The sequence below is a fragment of the Motacilla alba genome, chromosome 28, assembly GCF_015832195.1.
Source record: "Motacilla alba alba isolate MOTALB_02 chromosome 28, Motacilla_alba_V1.0_pri, whole genome shotgun sequence".
NCBI lineage: Eukaryota > Metazoa > Chordata > Aves > Passeriformes > Motacillidae > Motacilla > Motacilla alba.
Genome location: NC_052043.1, coordinates 622,181 through 644,285, shown reverse-complemented (window position 1 = coordinate 644,285; position 22,105 = coordinate 622,181). Strand labels below are relative to the sequence as shown.

The 22,105-nt window shown below is 58.5% G+C and overlaps 1 protein-coding gene across 3 annotated transcripts; it reads right to left on the bottom strand.

The window, feature by feature from the left end:
• Positions 1-2,971: 2,971 nt before the first annotated feature.
• Positions 2,972-21,742, bottom strand: NRTN (neurturin). 3 transcript variants are annotated; one of them, XM_038163964.1, is made up of 3 exons: positions 21,606-21,742; positions 8,146-8,422; positions 2,972-6,917 (listed from the first exon to the last, which is right to left on the bottom strand). In XM_038163964.1, the coding sequence occupies exons 2-3, from the start codon at positions 8,393-8,395 to the stop codon at positions 6,469-6,471; spliced, it is 699 nt and encodes a 232-aa protein (XP_038019892.1). In that variant the 5' UTR covers positions 8,396-8,422; positions 21,606-21,742; the 3' UTR covers positions 2,972-6,468. The 3 variants fall into 3 exon arrangements, with proteins under 3 accessions (XP_038019892.1, XP_038019893.1, XP_038019891.1); XM_038163965.1 differs by having other exon boundaries at positions 8,146-8,331; positions 21,606-21,681; XM_038163963.1 differs by lacking the exon at positions 21,606-21,742 and adding an exon at positions 14,624-15,610.
• Positions 21,743-22,105: the final 363 nt, after the last annotated feature.

Sequence of the window (22,105 nt, the reverse complement as noted above, 5' to 3'; positions counted from 1 at the left end):
TCCTCCCTGAGCTCACCTGGGCCAGAGCTCATCCTCCCACTCCATCGGGTCAGGAAGGGCAGGAACCAGGAAGCTCCTCCAGAACACAGAGTCATTTGTCCTCAGCCTGGGGATTAGAGAGAGCATTCTTCAGAAAACAAGAACTCTTCATGGCAGCCCTGCCAAGTCCACCACCCCAAGGAGCTCTTTGTCCTGTCCCCGCTCCAGACTCGCCCTCGGGACTGAGCCATCCCTCACGTCACGTCCCCAACGGGGAACAATCCTCACCCCACGGCTCTGGGACAGCTTCCCACCACTTCCCCCCCGCTTGCTCGTTTGGTTCGTTTGTGTTAATTAACCCTGCTGAGCTCGAGCTCCTCGTGGTCCTGGTTTGAGGGCTGTGAAGGTCTTGAATTTTCGACCCGCCTGCCTGAGGTTTCTTCTCTGCTGCTCCAGGGTCCTGCCACTTCAGGCTTCCCCTGGGGCTGGAAACTCAAATTTTTAGGCCACTTGTAGCGGGGAAAGGACAGGAAGTTTCTTGAGTATGGGGTTTTTTAGGCAGAATGTTGGACCTCTGGTTCCTTCTCATGGCCAGGTCAGCTCGGGGTGAGCAAACCATGAGTTACAACCCATCCCTCAGGCCATGGGGTATTTTTTGTTCCCAAAAAACCGAGTGCTCCCAGGCAAATGAGTGTCCCCGAGTGCTTCCAAGCAAATGAGTGTCCCCCGAGTGCTCCCAAGCCAATGAGTGCCCCCCGAGTGCTCCCAAGCCTGCAGGAGACACCTGGCCACAGGAGACCCCCAGGAAACAGAGAAGGCCTGGGATGTGAGATCTTCCACGCCCTGTTGGAATTCGCATCTCTTGCCCATCCAAACCACCTCAAACCTGTCCCAAAGTTCTCTCTGTGGCTTTAATTGCAGACGGACCGTCCACGTTTTCAGCTGGAGCTAATTAGGCGTGGTAATTAGGCACAAAGGCTGGTTTACATCCCAGCCAAGCTCAAAGCAGGATCCATCCGCTGCGGCCGTGGCAAAGAACCAACCTCTCCCTGTCCCCCCGTGGTGCTCGAGGCCTCTTCACCCGTCCTCGGGAGGAGTTTGGGGTGGGATGTTGGGACAAATCCTTCCCTGGGAGGGTGGGGAGGCCCTGGCCCAGGGAATCTCCATTAGTGCAGATGAGCTGCTTTGAAATATTCGATGAGGTCACCAATGGGAAGAGAAGGGAACACCCACGGCACGTCGTAATGGTAATTATATCATATAAAACTTGCCACTGTCACCGTGGAAGTTGACAACACACACCTCATTTCCCAGGAATTGCACCCAAACCCATCCCTGACGATCCCAACGCTTCCCAGCTTCACATTTTTTCCCCGCGACCGCCGTTTTCACCCTTAAATTTCTTTTTATTCTCTTTTTTTTTGTGTGCTTTTGGAGGAGTCAGGTTTTCCAAGCAGCCCTCTCCCATCGGATCACTAAACTTTAATTTCTCCATTTTTTCGATGTTCATTGGTTTGATTCTGGACGGGCTGGCAGCGGGATTTGGGGTTTCCTCGGTGTTTCTGGAGCGCGCGCGCCGGAGATTTATGGCTCTCCAAAGATTCTTCCTAAAATATTTACAAAGTGGAGCTGGGAGCGGGAATGTTTGACTCGGCCATGGCTGTCAGGCCTCTGGGTGGCATGAGGGGGGAATATAAACAGACCTTTTTTTCCATTCCCCAAAACAATCCTATAAACCTTTTATCCTTTTTTTTTTCCTCCCCCCCCACTCCCTCCCATTGTTCTCCATTTTCCGGTGCCAGGTTTGAGCCTATTTTGGAGTGAAAATCAAAATAAATTCTGTTTTTCTGGACAGACTGGGCTAGGACTGGTGGTGTTAGAGGACAGAGGTTATTCCCTTTCCCTTTCCTTTTCCCTTCCCCTTTCCCTTCCCATTTCACTTGATTTCCTCAGAATTTTCACATTTTGAGCCACAGTTGGAAGCTTCTTTCCCAGAAGGGCCAAAGCTGATTATTTCTGGGTCTTTCCCCCGAAAAACCAAAATTCCCCTTTTCCTTGTGGGGTCTGACCATCACTCAACCATTGTGATAGAGAAGAAACCGATAAAAATCCTTCACTTTATTCCCACTATGCCACGAGGATGGAACAGATCACACCCGAGTTCAGGTTTGTCTAAAAAAAAAATAATATCAAACAGCTTTTTATTTCATTTTATTTTATCTTATTTTATTTCCCCCACCCCCCTCAAGGTTCAGGATAAATGGTACAAATGTAATAAATGTAAACTGCACTTGGCACCGTCGGGGTCAATAAATAACATAAAAAAGGGAGCGAGCGTGGGAGGCGTTTGGGAGGCGGCGCTTTGGGATCTAAATAAATAACATAAGTTACTTCCAATAAATAGCAGTATCCAAAATACAGATGCATTGCATCCACTTCTGCAGCCGGGCACGGGCCCGGCGATTCCGGAGGGGAACAGCAAAATCCGGATGGTGCTGGAACAGGAATCCCTTTTCCCCACTTTCCCCCTTTTCTATCTTTTTTTTTTCCTTTTTCTCCTTTTTTTCTTTCCCCCTATTTTTTCATTTTTTCCCTTTTTTCCCCTTTTTTCTCCTCTCCCCCCCCCTTTTATTTCCTTTTTTTCCTTTTTCCCCCTTTTTCCTTCCCCCCTGCTTTTCCTTTTCCCCCTTTTCTCTTTCGCCTCTTTCCCCTTCTTTTCTTTTTATTTCCTTTTTGCCCTTTCCCCCTCTTTTTCCCTTATCATTTTTCCTTTTTGCCCTTTTCCTCTTTTTTCCTCTTCCCCTTTTAACCTTCTCTCCTTTCCCCCATTTCATTTTAATTGCTTTTTTCCCTTCCTTCCCATTTTTTCCTTTTTCCCCTTTTCCCTTTTTTTCTCCTTTATCTTTTCCCCCGCTTTATCTTTTTTCTCCTCCCCCCCTTTTTCCTTTCTCCCTTTCTCCCTTTCTCCCTTTTCCCTTTTTTTTTTCTTTTTTCTCCCCCCTTTTCCTCCTTTTTCTTTTATTTCCTTTCCCCTTTTCCCCCCCTTTCTCTTGGGCCTCCCCTTCGAGGCCACGCTTTGTTTAGCCCAGAAGGAAAACACGTGGCAGCCCCGTTCCCAACCCACCACGGGCTCTGAATCCCACCAAAACATCATTTCTCTTGATCCGTTGGGAAAATCCTTTCTGCCCAGCAGGGTCCCGGAGCTCTTCAAACCCAGAACATTCCCTCATTCCAGCGCTTCCATCGAGTGGAAACCGCGATGTCGGACCCGATTTCCCCCCCGCGGATCCCAAATTGGGAGCGAGGCCCTGGCAGCGAACGGGATCCCGAGGGGTTTGTGGGATGCGTGGATCCTTCCCCAAGCACGGCGTGTCCTGATGGAAAACCCCCTGGAAATCCCAGAACTCACCGTGGCAGGGCTGGGAGAGCCCGACCCTGGGACTTTGCGCCGTCACAAGCACCAGCATCGATTTAAACATCTCCTCGCGCTTCCAAACCTCCTGCTCCTCAAACCCTCCTCTCCCGGGAGGAGCTGCAGCCCCAGACAAACAAAAACCCAACCCCAAAATCCCCACAACAGCTGTTGCACGCTGGTCATTATTATTAATATTAATATTAATATTAGCCAGCACACGGGATGCTGCGGAAGGAGCCAGATGAGATTCTGCTGGGGCTTTGAGGAGGGAATTTTCCACTTTTTTTTTTTTTTTTTTTTTTTGCATTGTAGACATTCTTCCGGGCAGCTCCAGCTCCTATTTCAGCAGAGGGGGCTGGAGAAATGGAAAGCATTAGGGAAACCTCAGCCTTTCTATTGGAACCACATTTCCAGGGCCGGCTGGCAGCGGGATGGCACCGGGACAGCTGGAGGAGCTCCACGAGGAGGAGGAGCCCTGAAAAAGACATGGAAGCAGAACCCATCCTTTTGGCCACACCACGATGCCCCAGCTCACCCCATCGGGGAGTTTTTTGTGGCTGTAAATCCCAGCTGTTCCCAAAAAAACCCAGCAGGAGCAGCGTGAGGCAGATGGGGAACATCCCCTCCACACGGGCCGGAGCTGCACTGCCAGCAGGGGGAAATTAAAAACAAAACAAAAAAATACAAAAAATGATGGATTGGATCTATTCCTGCTGGTTTTAACACACCATCGCATTGAGTCAGGTTTTCCTCCTGGTTTTGGGGGCTCCAAGCTGGATTTGCACTGGGAATGGGGGATTTTGGCAGCTGAGATGTCCCAGCACGAGCTGCTGCTCCCTTATCTTCCTGCTGCTTCCACCACCACCCTGGCAAGAGGAGGGTCCCTCGGGTGGGTGCCCACCATCAAGGCACCCTAAATCCCTGGGTTCTGCCAAAAAATGCCCCAAACCAGGGTGCAAACACCGAGCAGAGGCAGCTCCTGCTCCAAATCCTCCTCCACGGCACCAGGTCCTGCACTGCTTCCACACCACCTTCCCTGCTCTGCTTCCATTCCTTTTCCCTTACTGCCACAAAACTAATTTTAGTTTTATAGCAGCGAGACCTGGAAAGCACCCAAGCCCTTGAGAGGACAGTTATTATTACTATTATCATTATTATTATTAGATTTGGGTGCTTTTTTTTTCCTTAAACTCGAGTGAGCCGCTTATCCACAGCGAGCCCAGCACAGCTCCCGCTGCCCATCTGCCATTCCCATCCTCCAGCTGATTATTTTGGGCCACTTTTCTCATTTCCAGCCAAAAAGCAGGGCTGAAAACTCACACCTCGGTTCGGGAGCTGCACCTGGAGGGTGGAGTTTATCCGTTCTCAGCTCCCATTTCCTGGGTGCAGCTCTCACACCCCACACCCGCGGCTGCCTCCCTTTCCCAAAATCCAGGGAAAACTCCGCGTTACAGAGTCCAGGCTGCCTTCCTGGGCCGCCAGCCCTGCTGAAGGATGGTGTTTATATTCCTCCACTACACCCTGGCTCCGCTCAGCCAAGAGCTGCGTTTGGATAAAAAGGAAGGAACCAAAAAAATCCCCACCAGCCTGGGCCTGCGTGGAGGTCGGGAATGTGGCTGGTCCAGCACTGGAGATGCTGCTCCGACCCCATCCCATCCTAAGGGATGCCATCCTGCTTTCCTGAGCTGGGATCACCACCAGCAGCCCTCCTCCTCCTCCTCGGGATGAAGGCACGAGGGATTTTCCCCCCTGTTTGTCCAGAGAGAGGAGCCAGGCCGCCGGGGGGGTGGCACACGGAGTGTTTTCCCTCACGTTGGTTAATGCCCAGGACATGACACCAATATTCTCCTTCTGTTTATGATTTGCTTTTTCTGGGAAGGGAGCCAAGGGGAGAAAACCCATCAATCCCAGGCAACAACTCGAGCCTGCCCAGGGAATGTGAAAGTCTGCGGGCTCATTTATTTCCCCGCAGAGTAAACAGCAGTGACACTGCTGTAAATGCGAGCGGAGCCAAACCCAGGCCCGAGTCCCCTCTCCCGCAGGATTCCAGCCCCGAGCAGAGGATGGGGGATGCTCCCGGCAGAGCCGGGGGGATTTTGGGAGACGCCAAACCAGGGATGCTCCTGCCCACGCCGCCGAGCGCCACGGCTCTGCTGGTGGCCCTGGGGAGGTTCTGTCACCTCCCTGGCGGTGGCCGGGCTCTGGCCCAGCTGCCTGTGGCGGGGGCACAGGAGGTTAATCCAGTTACTTCAGATTATCCCGAGTTTTAAGAAGAAAAGCCCCAGGGCTGCAGGAATGAGACGATGGCAAAAGGGGCACAAGCCAGAGGGAGTCAGAGCCACACACGAGCCGCTCTCGGCGTTTCTGTGTCCCCAGGCACCGGGATCTGGGGCGGTTGCACCTCCCCCAGCAGCTCAGGGTGGTCACAAAACCCCAAAACTACAGAGAGAAAGACTCAGCTCCCACCCTGGGGCAGCACAGGGCACCTGATGCACCCCGAACCTGTGACGCACCCCAAAACACACGCCAGGTGTGCAGCACACCCCAAAACACACCCAGAGTGTGCAGCACACCCCAAAACACACCCGGAGTGTGCAGCACATCCTGTCCAGTACCACACAGCGCTGGCACTGCTCACAACACCCCCTGCACATGCCACACCCCTGTGCCACACCCCTGTGCCACACCCCTGTGCTACACCCTGGCACAGAACCCCTGGCACGTGTGTGTCCCCCATGCCAGAGACACCTGCGCTGCACCACGCCCGTGCAGGCAACGTAGCCTGTGACACGCGTGACACGTGTGACACGGGTGACACGCAGCGCAGCCTGCGCACGCCGAGGGCTGCACGCGCCCCGTGCGCGTTGCACGCCCGCTGTCACCTCAGCAGGGACCGCTGGGCCACCCGCGGAGGGGACAAGAGCCTCAAGCCGCCGTCACCGCTCCGACCCGCCACGGCAGCGGCCTCGTCTCTAGTCCTGTGACGGTGACACCGAGGGACGCGCCAGCGGCTCAGTCTCTCCTCCTCCGGCCGCTCCAGCCTCCATCCCGGTCCCTCTGCCCGGGTGGCCCCGTCACACGCAGCCGCACTCCTTGGCCGACAGCTCGTTGACGGTGTAGTAGCGGTTGTAGGCGTCCAGGAAGGACACGTCGTCGTCGTAGGCCAGCGGCCTGCAGCACGGCCGGGCGCGGATCTTCTCCTTCCGGATCTTTCTGCGGCTCCTCATGCTCTTGAGGGAGAGGTCGTAGCTGCGCACGGCGGCCTCGCAGGTGCCGCTGCAGTAGCGGAACAGAACGGTCTCGTCCGACTCGTAGCCCAGGCCCAGCTCGCTGACGCTGACCTCCAGCTCGCGCAGCTCGCAGGGTTTGTGGCGGGCGCGGGCGCGCTTGCGGCGGCTGCCGGCGCGGGGGAACAGCGGCAGCTCGTGCCCGCCCGAGTTCATGGCCTGGCGGTAGCGCTCCACCAGCGCCGAGATCAGCTGGCGGATCTCGCCCTCCGTGTAGCTCTCCAGCAAGGCGCTGTCTGCAAGAGGAGGGGACGCGGTTAGCGGCGTGTCCCCGTGGCGGGTGGGGGTTGCTGGGGTGGGTGGAGGTGGCTTGAGGTGGGAGATCCTCCATGGATGAGGGTCTCGGGATCCTCCAGGATGGAGGTGCCTTGGGGATGGGTGGATAAGCCCAGGATGGAGGCACCTTGGGATGGGTGGATAACCTCAGGATAGAGATTCCCTGGGGTGGGTGGATAAGCTCAGGATGGAGATTCCCTGGGGTGGGTGGACGTCCCCCAGGATGGAGACTCCCTGGGGTGGGTAAACCTCCTCCAGGAAGAAGGTTCCTTGGGGTGCATGACTCCCAGGATGGAGATTCCCAGGGTGGGTTAGCACCCACCTGGATGGAGGCCACCTGAGAGGGGAGATCCTCCATGGCTGGGAACCTCAGGATCCTCCAGGATGGAGGTACCTTAAGGTGGACGGATGATCCCCAGGATGGAAGTTCCCTGAGGTGGGAGGACATCCCCCAGAAGGAAAATTCCCTGGAGTGGGTCCCCCGGGATGGAGGTCCCTCTGGGCAGGTGGATTTGGGGAGAATCCCAAATAAATTTCCTATTTGCACTGTTTCACTGCGGCCTGAGAGCCCCAGGGGCTGCCCCTGAGACCTCAGGGCCAGCAGCCAACACACAAACTGCTGGCAACACCCACATCCCCCTTCCCAGCCCTAAATCCAGGGTTATTCCAGCTCAGCTCCACAGGAGGCACAGGAAAGACAGAGGAAAGCGTGGTTTGACAGCTTGTCATCGATTTCCAGATTTCCACCCCAAAAAAAAGAGCAGTTCCTCTGGTTTGGAATCAAAACAAACACGTGGGGATTGCCAGCCCTCAGGGAGCACTGAGGGGTGAGCAGGGGGAGCTGCTGCCGTGCCCTCATCTTCAGCTCCTGTTTGACATTTTCCATTTGTAAAAAATAGCATGGAAAAAAAAAATTACAAAAAAAAAAAAAAAAAAACACCAAAAAAGAGCCATTTGGAAGGGAATAAAAGCAGCTTTGCAGGAACTGAGCTGTTTGAGTTTCCCTCTGGGGAGAGCTGCTGCATTCACACCAAAGTTTGGTGCCTGGTGCCCGAGCTCTTGTTCAAACCCTCCTAAAGGGGATGTTTGGATGCAGGAGAGGGCAGGGAATGACCCCACAGGGATTTGGGGGATCTGTGGGGCTGGGGGAAGGGACAGTGACCCCGGGATGGAGGAGCAGGAGCTTACACTGGGCCAGCAGAGAGCCGTGGCGTTGCAGGGCCCGTGGGGATCTCCGCGGAGCCGCCGGCAGCGAGGAGGAGGAGGAGGAGGAGGAGGAGGAAGAAGAAGAGGAGGAGGAGGAATCCCGTGAGGAAGACGGCGAGGAAGGCAAGGGGCTGAATTCCCGGCTTCCGCTGAACATGTCTCTACAAACTAAAATGGATAACATGGAACTGAGGAGCATCGATGCAATGGCTGCAAACTTCCATACCTTCATCTTAGAGCAAGTCAGAACATTGAAACTCTGCAAAACAGGCAAAACAAAGATCCTTAATGCGTGCCCCGAGCCCCCGCGGCCCCTGCCCTCCCCCCCGCCCTCCCTGAGGCGTGGGGCGGGGGATCCTTCCCCTGGGGTCCCCTCGGATCCAGCTCCTCCCTTCCCGACACCGGCAGGGTGCCGAGATGGGAAACTGAGGCACGAGGGGCAGCCCAGGGGTGTGCTGGGCTGGGAGAGTGGCCGTGGGAAAGGTGGCTTGGGGCTGGTGGTGGCAACAGGGATGAGGTGACAGCAATGGGGACAAGGCAGCAACAATGGGGATGAGGTGACACGAGTGGGGATGAGGTGACACCACTGGGAATGAGGTGACAGCAATGAGGATGAGGTGGCACCAGTGGGGAAGAGGTGGCACCAGTGGGGAAGAGGTGGCACCAGTGGGGACGAGGTGGCAGCAATAGGGACAAGGTGGCACCAGTGGGAATGAGGCGACAGCACTGGGAATGAGGTGGCACCAGTGGGGATGAGGTGACAGTAACAGGGACAAGCTGGTGGCCTCATCCCACCCCTTCCCACAAACACAGCTGCCCTGGCAGGTGGGCTTCCACCCCAGCCAGGTTTCCTGGCAGTGGCTGAGGACAGGGACACTCCTGTCACCCCAGGCTGTGACACTCTCCCCTGGCACGTTCCCCTGGGAAGCAGGGAGCAGCAGGAGGAGCCCCTGGCTCTGATGGGTTGGATGTCCCTGTCCTTCCACCTCCTGGCTCCTGCATTTATTTCAGCTCCTTGCAAACTCCAAATATTTTTTCCTTCTTAAATAAATTTTCCAGGGGGGCATTAAAAAAAAGAAAAGAAAAAAGGAGAAAAGGAAAAAACTCCACCACAGTTTTATGATATTTATCAAATAGAATTTGTGGGGTGGGAGCAAATGTTTATTTTAAATTGGAATTTGACAAGTTTGCTTTTATTTTTATTGTAGAAAACACCACGAAGGGCTGTGGCCGCCCCCTCATCACCACACCCCCTGATTTTACGGGGTGCAGATAATTCCCTGTCCACCACCAGCACTGAGATCCCCCGCAGGTCACAGGACCACTGCAGGACCCAGCCAGAGTCTAAATATTTCCAACGGGGCTGTAAACAATGCCAAGATAGAAAAAGAATCGTTTGGCCTTATAAGGAGGGAAGAGGATGGAATCCCAGCGGGTCTGGAGCTGGCCTGGGCACTGGGGATGGGAGCTGGGAGAGCTCTGGGAGCACTGGGGGCACTGGGGGCACTGGGGGGTGCCAGCCCCGTCTGCTACCAGACCTCATCCCTTCAAACCAAGGAGAGCTGTGGGAGAGCGATGGAGGATGGAGGAGGATGGAAGAGGATGAATGAAGATACAGGAGGATGGAGGATGGAGGATGGAGGAGGATGAGGAAGATGGAGAAAGGTGGAGGATGATGGAGGATGACAGAGGAGGATGGAGGATGGAGAAGGATGGAGGACAAAGAATGGTGGAGGAGGATGGAGGAGGATGGAAGAGGATGATGGAGGATGGAGGATGATGAAGGAAGATGGAGGATGGAGGATGGAGGATGGAGGATGATGGAGGACAATAAAGGAAGATGGAGGATGATGATGGAAGATGATGGAGGAAGATGGAGGAGGATGGAGAAGGATGGAGAAGGATGGAGGATGCCAGGATGATGGAGGAAGATGGAGGATGATGGAGGATGATGGAGGATGATGGAGGAAGATGGAGGATGATGGAGGACAATAAAGGAAGATGGAGGATGAAGGAGGAAGATGGAGGATGATGATGGAAGATGATGGAGGAAGATGGAGAATGATGGAGGGGAATAGAGGATGGAGGATGGTGGAGGATGATGAGGAAGATGGAGGATGATAGAGGACGCCAGGTGTGTTCAGATCCACGTTTGTCATCCTGACAGGACACAGTGGGAATGGTGATGGGACACAGGGAATGGCTTCCCACTGCCAGAGGCAGGGATGGATGGGATGTTGGGGTGGAATTCCTGGCTGGGAGGGTGGGCAGGCCCTGGAATGAATTTCCCCGAGCAGCTGGGGCTGCCCCTGGGTCCCTGGAAGTGTCCAAGGCCAGGCTGGAGCAGCCTGGGACAGTGGACGGTGTCCCTGCCCATGACAGGAGGTGGGACTGGATATTTAAGTTCCCATCCTGGAATTCCACGATAATCAGGTGCCTTCAGCTCAGATTTCACCCTGGAAATAAGAGCAGGAGCAGGGAACAGGCACTGAAAACTCCCTGGCATCCCAACCCTTCCCAGCAGGGCAGCAGGGTCGGTGCTCGGTGGTGCAGGACCGAGAAAACCCAATTAGCTCCTGGGCAGAATCGGTGCAAACGAAGGGTTTGTGAAGAACCAGCAGCCCCGGGGGAGGGTTTGGGGGAGAAAGAACACTTTGTTCTGCTCTTCAGGAGGACAAGCAGCTTTTAACAGCCGATGCTGGGTATTTTGGGAGATGAATTCCATGAGCAGCGGGATCAGACACCCCCCTGAGCTGAGCCTCCACCACCCAGGGGGGCTCAGCCCCCTTTGTCCCGCTCCGGGGAGGAAAAGGCTGGGCTGGAGCAGGGCTGTGACACTCGATCCCACCACCTGAGAAAGGGCCTCTGGCTCCTTGCAGGCCCATAAAATTTTAGGAGAGCGTTTCCAGCCTCGCTGCACGTCCCATAAAACAGCCTCCCATTCCGGCAGCCAGAAATCCTGGCCCCCACCCACTCGCCTGTGACCTTTCAAAAGGCTCAAATCCCAGCTCCAAAGTGCAAAACAATAACAACAAAGTTATTCCAGGCTTTGCTGTTGGTTTCTTTTGCTCTAAAAAGCCCCAGACCAGCCCCGTCCAACCTGGCCTTGGACACTTCCAGGGATGACGGTGTTTCCACTTGTTTTTCCTGATAAATCAAAATCCAGCAACTCCATCCTCACAGACAGTTTTTTTGCCCACAAAAAAAAAGAAAAAAAAAAAAAAAAGAAAAAAAAAAAAAGGAGCTTTTGGGGTTCTCTGGTGTCCCTCACATTTCACACTCTCACTTTTCCCCATCGCTCTTGTTTTCCAACCCCACTCCCAGTTTTTCCAGCAGACCCTTGGGATTTGTTCCTGATATCCACAGACTCCTTGAAGCTCACAGAGTCATGAGGTGAGGGACAAAAGTGAATTTGTTTTTTTTTTTTCCCCTAAATCCTCCTCGCTGAAGGGTTGAAAGGAGGAGATGCCAAAATTTTCAGTGCTGATACTTCAAAGCAGAGGACCCAAAAGACATTATATTCTAAGTGTGCCATAAATTTCCCGTCGATTCATGTTTCCGGGCATTGATTCATTATTTTCCAGAGCCCAGCCTCAAGAATGGATGAAGCCACGGTGTGGCCGAAGGATTTTTGGCAAGGCAAAGCACTTGGAAAGACAGAGGCCTCGATGGGACATCAGAGAGAGCTTCCACCTGCCACACACTGTTTATTTGAGTGCCTTACATGGGAGCCAAGCTGCTTTGAAAGCCCGGCTCCTCATGACTCATCCCGCAGGAATTAAACAATTTCCATGGGCAGCAGCTCCAGAGGCTGCTCCTCCAGCAGCAGCTCCGGCTCACAGGACGGGGCTGCCTTGTCCTGGAGAGGATGAGGGTGGTGGAGAGACGGACTGCTCTCAAAACTGCCTCAGATCTTCCCCAAAACTGCCTCAGATCTTCCCCAAAACTGCCTCAGATTTTCCCCAAAACTGCCTCAGATTTTCCCCAAAACTCCCTCAGATTTTCCCCAAAATTGCCTCAGATTTTCCCCAAAACTTCTTCAGATTGTCCCCAAAACTTCTTCAGATTTTCCCCAAAACTTCCTCAGATTGTCCCCAAAACTTCTTCAGATTTTCCCCAAAACTTCCTCAGATTGTCCCCAAAACTTCTTCAGATTTTACCCAAAAACTTCCTCACACTGTCCCCAAAATTCCTTCAGATTTTCCCCGAAACTTCTTCAGACCATCCCAAAATTGCGTCAGACCTCCCCCAAAACTTACCACAAGCTCCCAAAATACTTTCTGGGGGATTGGACCTCCCCGAAAAGCATCGGTGTGTCCAACGCTCCTGGCCAGGGCAGGTGCAGCCCTGGGAGGACTGGGGGTGCCCCCGGATCAAACTGGTCTCAAAATGCCAAAAGTGGCCCCAAAACGGAGCACTGAAAGGAAACAGAAGCCCCAAACAGATCCAGGCGGACCTGCTGGATTTTCCTGCTCTTTTGACAGCAAGTGGGTGCACAAAGGAGGGGAAATGTCCCTGTCCCCATCCCAGCTCTGCTCTCAGCTCATCCCTGCTCCTCCTCCCCCTCCAGCTCTTCCCACTCCCCTAAGCAGAGCCAGAGCGGCGTGTGGGACACATGGTTCTGCTTTGCCTCGGTGAAACCCAGCCCAGCAGCTCCAGAGCTCTCCCCCAGCGCCCCCCAGACCCCCCCAAAGGGCGCCGACCACAAACCAGGCACAGCCCCGGCCCCGGGATGCAGCCCCGCTCCTCCGGGGAAGGTCTGGGGGAAGCGAGAGCCCAGCGAGGGAACGGGGCTGGGCACGGAGCCACGGGAGGGGAGAGGGAGGTGGGGTGGGGAGGGAGGTGGGGTGGGGAGAGGGGGGTGGGATGGGGAGAGGGAGGTGGGATGGGGGAGAGGGAGATGGGATTGGGGAGAGGTGAGATGGTGGAGAAGGAAATGGGATGAGGGAGAGGGAAGTGGGATGGGGGATGAGGAGGTGGAATGGTGGAGAAGGAGGTGGGAGAGTGGAGAGGAAAACAGGAGTGTGGAGAGGGAGGTGGGATGGAGGAGAAGGAGGTGGGATGGAGGAGAGGGAGGTGGGATGGTGGAGAAGGAGGTGGGATGGAGGAGAGGGAGGTGGGATGGAGGAGAAGGAGGTGGGATGGAGGAGAGGGAGGTGGGATGGAGGAGAGGGAGGTGGGATGGAGGAGAGGGAGGTGGGATGGAGGAGAGGGAGGTGGGATGGTGGAGAAGGAGGTGGGATGGAGGAGAGGGAGGTGGGATGGAGGAGAGGGAGGTGGGATGGTGGAGAAGGAGGTGGGATGGAGGAGAGGGAGGTGGGATGGAGGAGAGGGAGGTGGGATGGTGTGGGGCAGGAGGAGCTCCAGCATCCCCAGAGCCCCAGGCTGAGCACGCCGAGCGCCCTCGTTCCCACGCTGCCATGACATTTACGTTCGGGCTGAATTACGGCGGGTTTGGTTTACGTCTCTCCAAACAGCTGGAGAGAGAGCAACAAACACACCCTCAACAGGGTGGAAATAATAAGGAGAAGCCTCCCCCACCGAGCTGGTGGGATGGGGATGGATGGGCCAGGGCGCCCCGCGGAGCCGGGAGCGGTGCCGGGGGTGGCGGCCACGCCAAGTCGTGGTTGGGGAAGGAGGCCTGGGGAGCTTCCATCCAACAGAGCAGCTCTTGCTGGGGCCACATCCAAATTCCCACCATTCCACAGAATCACGGGATCCCAGATTGGTTTGCATTGTAGGCACATCCAGCAGCACCCCTGCCACGGGCAGGGACACCTTGCACACCTTCCACACCTTCCACATCTTCCAGACCTTCCACACTTTCCACACTTTCCACTACCCCAGACTGTTCCAAGTCCCACCCAACTCAGTTTGAAATTTCCCCTCGTTCTGGATTTGGCAGGGCCAAACCAGCTCAAAGGAGGAGGCAGCAGGACAAGGCAGGGATCTGGGGACACTGACCCATCCACATCCACACCCCTGACCCCAGAGGGGCATCAGCTTTGGGAACGAGCAGGCACAGGACCCCCAGAGCCCCCCAGCATGGCCAGACCCCGCACTGGGGAGGAGATGCCCTGTCCCAAAACCCCAAATTCCCGAATCTCACGGTGCCGACAGGAACAGAACAAATCCCGCCGGACACGAGTCCAAGAGCTCTTCCGGGAGGGAAAGGAACACAGGGGAGGCAAATCCCAATTTGTGCCAGGGCAAAGGGGCACCTTGAGCCATCCCTGCGCGGCGGGGACAGCATCCTGTGCCCGAGCCGAGCCGCTTTGCTCGAGGAGAGCTGAAATCCCCCGGGATGGAAATCCCAGCAGCAGCGCAGCTCCGATGGCCCCAAAACAGAGACGCCCCTGTCTCTCCCCACCCCCAGGAGCTCCAGCCAGACCCGTTTCGGGGCTGGGTTTGCGCACGGGAGCCTCGGGGCAGACACCGGGCCGCTGCTGACCCGTCTCACCGCGTCCGGGGGCGTCCCCGCTGCCTCCATCCGCCGCGGCGCTGGGATGCGGGGGAGCTGCCGGCCCGCAGGGATAAATCCATGCCCTGGGAAGCTGCGGCGGAGCCTTTGATTCCTTCCCCGGAGGTCTCGCGTGGGCTTTCATGTCATTAATTAGCGGGATCCGCAGCGGGAGGAATCCCGCGGGACGCGGAGCCGAGCGCGGGGATTTCCACCGCCGCTGGGACCGGCCCGGGACCAGTTCAGTCCCGGTTCATCCCCTCTGGGCTCAGCTCAGCCCTGCAAGGGCAGGTAATGATGCTGCTTGCCCTCCAGCCTCGGCTTCCCTCGGTTCCCCCCCCGTGCCGGCGCTCGCCGGGGCCGGGAATGCAGCTGCAATATAAATCAGCAGGGATAGGAGCGCGGAGTGATGCGGCACAGCTCCCTGCAGCGTCACCCAGCCCGGCTCGGGGACACCTGGGGGCGTCTGCGCGGGGCCCGGGGGGACACCTGGCCGAGATGTGCCCCCCGACACCCCCCAGCCGTGACAAACCTCATTAAACCCGGCACCTTTCGGGGATATTTATTCCCTTCCCAGCCAAAAAGCAGCCAAAGCATTTTAGAAGTCGTTGTGGGGTGGGCATGGGCGGTGTGCTCTGAGCTTGTGCTCCCGGTTCGTGCTCCCAGTTCGTGCTCCCAGTTGGTGCTCCCGGCCCGGTGTCCCCAGCGAGCCCTCAAGGTGTGACAGCCCTGCCAAGGTCACCGCGGCTGCAGCAACCCCAAACCCTCCCTAAGCCGATTCCGTCAGGTCTAAGCAGCAGCAAGAGCCGCCCTTCACGGGAAGAGGTGAGTAATTAGCGATTAATTAGTGATAAAATTCCTCAGGCTATTGCCCGAGGGCTGCAGCGGAGCGGAGCGTGGCTCGAGGTGGGGAACACCTCAGCCGAGCGGGGATGTCTGCAGGAAAACTCCCCGCAGGGCAGATCCCGTCCGCTGAAGGGCAGAGAAAATCAAATTATACCGCTTGAAATCCCACCAAAACCAGAACGTGGCCACGGAGGAAATCAGGGATAACACCAGCCAAGGACCCCCCACCCACTGCTGGGCGCCTTTGGGTGCTGCTGCGCCAATCTCCCGCACGCCCGATGCTGCTTTTCCAGCCCAAATTTTCCCTCTCGTGCCAAAACCTGGGCTCTGAATGTCAATTATTTTTGGATCCGAAGCGACGCCCCCCCGCCTCCCCGGAATTAATAAACCTCCCGATGCCAAAAAGGGGCGGTTTGTCAGAGGAAACTAATTACTGTGGCTTGTTTGAACAATCCCAGTGCCTCGGGAAAGAGGGTTAAAAGCTTAAATTTTGGCAGCGAGACGGAGCCCAGGCCCCAGATGTGCTTTGCTCTGGGCCCGTTTCGACACCGCTGGTATCTGAGAGCTGCCACGGCTGCGCTGGGGGCAAAATCTCCTTTTTTCCCAAGAAAGGAAAAGCCCTCGGTGGGATCAAGGAGGGGGAAATAGGCCAGAGGCACAGCTTGGCCACTTTCCCCTTCCCTGTTTTGTAGGATTTCCTCCGTTGTGGATTCCCCAAATCCCTTGGGGGGGGGGGGGGGGGGGGGGGGGGGGGTGTCACGGTGCCGCAGGGTGCCTCAGTTTCCCTCTTGGAAAAACACCTTGAAGGACTCCAGGTATGAATTCCTGATTTCCCCGGGGTTCCACCTCTGCCTTTTCCACATGTCTCAGGTGTGCTGGCCCGACCCCTTCAGCTCCCACCCGAACCGTTCCCGTTCTCATCCCCGGGGAAGCAGATCGTTCCTGCAGGGTGGAAAGGGAGGAGCGCTGGGCTGGGGGAGCCGCATCCCCGCGGGGTGAGCATCCACCCGCATCCCCCCGCATCCCCCCGCATCCACCCGCATCCCCCCGCATCCTCCCGCATCCCCCCGCATCCCCCCGCATCCTCCGCAGCCGAGCCGGGCGTTCCCCGCTGCTCCCTCCCTTCTCCCGCACGCATCCCGGGCTCCCGGCCGCACGGGGGGAGCCGGCTCGTCCCGGGGATTAGGGCGCTTTGCCGAGGGCACCGAGAGCCGAGCGGGGTTTGCAAATCCAATTTGCGCTAAAGCCTCGCAGCGGGTTTTGGCCGGAGCAGGGGCTGGGATCCCGTCAGGATTTACTGTCCGACTCCAGCGGCGCTGCCAACACATTGAAGCACTTAGCGCTGCTGCAGAGCGAGCAGGGGAGGAATTCCAGCCCGGACGGCGAGCTGGGAACGGGGATTCCAGCCGGGGGGATTGCGGAGCTGCGAGATGCTCGGGGGAGGAGATGGGGCTGGAGGCGATGGGAAGAGCTGGAGGGTCCCCAGGGGGCAGCAGGGGGGGTCAGCTGGATCTCTGCATGCGGAGATGGAGACGGCAGGGAGACGGACACGGGCCTGAGCTCTCCTGTCACCGCAGGGAAAACCTGCTGGGAGCCCTCAGGGACGGGGTTTTCCACCGGGAAGAGCCACAAGGTTTCCTAAAAAGCAAAGTTTTCCCTCTGCTCCCACCCTGGATGTCAGTGTGAGGCGAGAGCTGTGGCCTCTCCGCCCTTCCCACCCCGCTGGCCTCTGCCGTGGCTCCAGCTCAGACCCGGCTGAGCTGCGGGTGAAAGGTTGGGATGGTTCCTCCTGCTGCCATGAAAGCACGGATCACAGCTGGAACACAGCCCCCCAGACACTGCCCACACTCCTGCCGAGGGGCAGGGACAATCTGCACCTCTGCCAGACCGGAGGCTGCTCAGAGCAACACGAAATTCAGGAAAGAGCTGCTGGAAGGTAACGGCACGGCCAAAGAACTCCAGCAAAACAGGGATCGGGGCATTTCTCTGTCACTGCCCGTGGGAACGGCGTTGGCAGCTGCTCCTGCTGCAGCTCCCGGGCTGGTGGTCAGGGACAGAATACATCGACCATCCTCAGATTCGCTGCCCAGAGCAGCTGGGGCTGCCCCATCCCTGGAAGTGTCCGAGGCCAGGGCTCGGAACCACCTGGGAGAGGGGGAGGTGGCCCTGCCCCAGCTCCTTTCCAGCCCAAACCATTCCATGATTCCATCACCTGCTCCTGGAGATGGGTGGGGGCCAGACCCCCCCCTCTCCTCCCCATCCCTCCTCTGGCAGGGAGATCCCACCACGAGCCCTGCTGTGCCAGGACACAGCTCTGCCCATGCCTGGAGGGGTCACACCACCCAAATCCTGCCTGGATCCCCCCAGCCTCTCCTTTTTCCTCCCTAAACTTCTCCTGGACCCCAAACTGGCGGGGTTTTGCCCCATTTCAGGGTGATGCTCCCGGTGCCCAGCCCGGCTCAGCGGGGCTTTGCTCTTCCCTCATCCTCCCCCAGCACTGGCACCGTCCCTCCCAGACTGCTCTGAGGAGCTGCTAAGCCTCAAAAATGTGCTTTTAATAAGCCAACAGCACTTCATGAAGACAGCAGCTGCCCTGTTAAATCAGAGGCCAGCCTTCCCTCCGGGGAGGACGGGATGGGTGTTCCCAGCTGGGACCCTCAGCGGCGGAGGTGCTGTGGTTGACACCCGAGGTTTGGGCTGGCCTTGGGGCCACCCTGTGCTGCACGAGGACACAGCTTTGGGAAGGCAGCAGGGAGGGAAAAACCCAGGGAAAAGCAAGAAGCCACCCCAGCACCTTGCTGGGAGCATTCCCTGCCTGTTCCTCCACAACCCCTGGGATGGACCCTGCAAGGATTTGGGATTTTGGTTTGCAGACCCTGCTCTGCTCCAGGGCAGCAGGACTGGGGGGGTCTACCCTGCGTCACCGTGCCACCAGCAAATCCCACAGCCCTGGTGGGAGCGACAACAGCAGCAACAAATACACCCCGGGCTCCCAGGCAGCTCCTGCAGCCAAAATCAACATTTTTAAAAGCAAAAAGACCCCACAAGCCACGGGCTTGGCCAGTTCTGCATCGCTGCCATTGCCAGCAAGACCCAGACGGGGCAACCATGGAGCAAAGTTGGTTTTCTCACTGGGAAGGACCAGGGCTGGCTTTACAACCACCTCTAAACCAGGCCAGGATTTAATTAAGGGACTCCCTAAAGCCTGGAGCCACAAAACCAGGACCCTGCTCCTGAATTAGCTCCATCCTCAGAGCCCGGGAGAGCTCCAGGATGGGATTCACCACCCTGCCCAAGCACCGCTGGTCCCCGTGCTGCAAAAAAAAGCTGCTGAAACGGAGAAAAATGCAAGTCCTGCTTTGGGTGATTGCGGCTTGGGAGCGATGCTGCAGGAGGAAGTTCCCCTCCTGGGATATCTCCTGCTGCGGGGCCGCCGACCCCTCGGAGCTGCCCTGCCTCCCTCGCCTGGAGCCGGCTCAGAGGGAGCCTCTGCTGCGGGAAAACAAATTAAACGCGGTTCCATCCAAACGCAAACAGCCCAGAAAGCTGCACCGGGGCGAGGGGCATCGCCTGCCAGGGCAGGAGGAAACGCTTCATGGAGAACACGGCGGTGGCAAAGGGATTGTTTCAATTTAGCTCCGGGATGCTGGGCTGCAGAGTGAGCCAGATCTGGGGTTTGTGAGGGAGAAGAGATGGGAATGGAGCTGCTGGTGGTGTTTCCCTTCCCACGGCTTCGCTCCGTGCACCAGAGCAAGGCTGCACCACGCCTGGCACAGCCGGGGAGCTGCCCTTCCTCTTCTCCACATTTCACAGGGAAATGCTACTCCAGACCAGCCAAATCCCGGAAAAATCTGAGTTGGGTGGGATTGCTCCAGTCCAAGCCGTTAATGGTGGTGCTGGAGTAGGTGGCTCACCTTGACCAGGAGACTGGGCCATCCCGTGGCTGCTGGGATGCCAGGTGATCCCAGTGACACAAACCCACACCAGCAAAAAAACCAAAAAAAACCCAAAAAACCCCAAACAAACAAACAAAAAAACCCACAGCAGTAAAACAACCCACACCAGCAAAAAAAAAACCCATACCAGTGAAACAAACCCACACCAGTAAAACCCCACACCAGTGACACAAACCCACACCAGTGACACGAACCCACACCAGTGACACGAACCCACACCAGTGACATGAACCCACACCAGTGACACGAACCCACACCAGTGAAGCCCTCACCAGCCCTGCACTACCTCACCTGCTGCTGGGAACCCTCCCACGGCCTCCTCCCCTCCCCTCAGCATCTCCCTCGCCCTGCTGGGTGCCCTGAGCCGCTCCACGGGCAGCGGTGACATCGAGAGGCAGCTGCCAGCTCTTTGTGTCCCCCAAAGCCACCCCCGTGAGGGCATGGCCTGGCTCAGCACGACAGGGTGGGGAGAAGACGGGGCTCCCAATGCCACCCTCCCCCCGCGCTGCACTGGGGACAGCCAAGGTGACACCTGCTCTGGCCACACCTTCGGCTGGGCTGTGTTTAGGGCTCGTGAGAGGTGCCCTGGCCTCAAAAAGGAGACATTGCAAATCTTACATCCATCCCTGCAGACCCCCCAAAGGTGCAAATCCACCCCGAAGCCCACCCTGGAGCCCCCACACCCAGCACAGCCCAGGGGGGCTCCAGCAGGGAGGTGGCCGAGCACGATGTGACTCCTGGCAGCGCCGTGGGAGGGCACCCAGTGCCACCGGACCCGGCCCAGCACTGCCCGCCCTTGGCACGGTCACCGGGGGCGCCCACCCGCTGTCCCTGCGTGTCCCCCGGAGCAGAGCGGAGCCGCTCCTTGTATTTCCAGCCCAAGCACGCGGCCTGGAAGGTGCCGGGCTCTGCCCTGGCAGAGGCTCTGCCCCGGTGCCCATCCGGTGCCCACCCTGCTGGGGGCTCGCCCGCGGGCAGAGCGGGAGGGCACCCGGCGTTCGCGGGATGCGCCACGGCAGCCGCACCGGCCTGAGCCGCCCCTCCGACACCAAACGCTGCTAAAAAACCCTCGGTTGTGGGAGCAGGAGCGTCCGATCCTTCCCCCAGCCCTGGAGTTGCTGGGGATGGAGGCGCAGGACGAGCGCGGAGCCCGAGGGTGGCACCGAGGGCGCTCACAGCGCGGCACTGCCACAGCACGGAGCGGAGCCCAGCGCAGCATCTGCCGCCGCCGCGGCGGATTTGGGTCGGAACCAAAGGGTAAAAGGCAAATTCAAGAGCTCACACGCCCTAAAATTCGGCACAGAGACGCCGCTTCCCTTCCCTGCTCGGCTCCTCCGCCCTGCGCCAGGCTTCTGCCGCTGCAGCCGGGAGCGCCCAGGAGCACGAGAGGATGGATTTGGGATCCACTGGGATCCTGCCTTCAGAGCCGGGATCCCAGCACGCATCCAGGACTCCCACGGCGCCTCCAACAGGCACCGGCCCCTTCTCCCGCCGGGATAAACCGTGCCCTTCACCCAGCGCCGGGTTGCGGATCGGCTCCCGGAGCGGGGATGGGATTTAAATCAGCGCTGGCTACAAGCTACCATATATGTGCAATAAAGACACCCGAGGTCTGCCTTGTTTTGTTAAAGCCTCCGGAGAGACCGCGGCGAGAGGGGGAAATTCCCTCCCTGGAGGATGGGGGGAAATCCACCCCCAGCCCCCGCCGGGCTCCGGACGGGGTCAGCGCTGCGGAGCGGCCGGGGCCGGGAGAAGGTGACGGGGCTGGCGGTGCCGGCTGGAGATCCTTCCGTTCCTTAAACTAATATTTAGACAGGACCCATCTCCTCCCTCCCGCGCTCCCGGAGCCGTCCCGCGCCGTGTTTGTGTTCCTGCGTGGCGGGACGGGCTCCAAGTACGAAGCCGAGTCCTGCGGCGGCCGCGCAGGCCGCCCCGGCCCCGGCACGGCGCTGGGTCCCCCCGCTCCCCCATCCCCGGGGTACCCCGAAAGCTCCGGTTCTGCCCCGTTCGGCGGTGGCAGAACCGGGAATAAACAGCGGGGAATGAACAGCGGTTAAAACCGGGGCAAAGAGGTTTCACCGGGACCCCCGGAGCCGCCCCCGGTGCCGGGCGGGAGCGTCCCGGGCCGGGCAGGTGCCCGGGGCCGGCGCTGCCGAGCCGGGGCCGCCCGCGGCGCTTACCTGGACGCCGGTGCCGGTGCGCAGCGCTCAGCGGCGGCTCCGTGCCGGGCCCGGGGCACGCGTGGGGCCGAGGGTCGCCATGGGCGAGCGGCGCGGGGCTGCCGCGGGTCTGGCTCGGGTCTGGCTCGGCTGGAGCGCGGCGGGGGGGCTCGGCCACCGCCTCCTCCCGCGCCGGGGGGCGGGTTTGGAGCCGGCCGGTTCCCCCGCCCCGCCCGCTCCCGAGCCGGGCTGCGCTCCGGTGCCGCCGCCGGTGCCCCGGTGCGTGCCGGTGCCGCTGCCGCTGCCGCCCGCGCCCCGCAGCCGGACGAGTCCGCGGCTCCCCCGGAGGAGGCACCGGCTGCTTCTCGCAGCGGAGCCGACGGGGCCGCCCGGCCCCGCCCCGGTCCCTCCCGGTGCCGCCCCGGTCCCTCCCGGTGCCAGTCCCGCCCCGCCCGGGCTCAGCCGGACGCGCCGACGCTGCCCCGGTGCTACCGGCCCCGAGCCCCGGTTCTGCCCCGTTC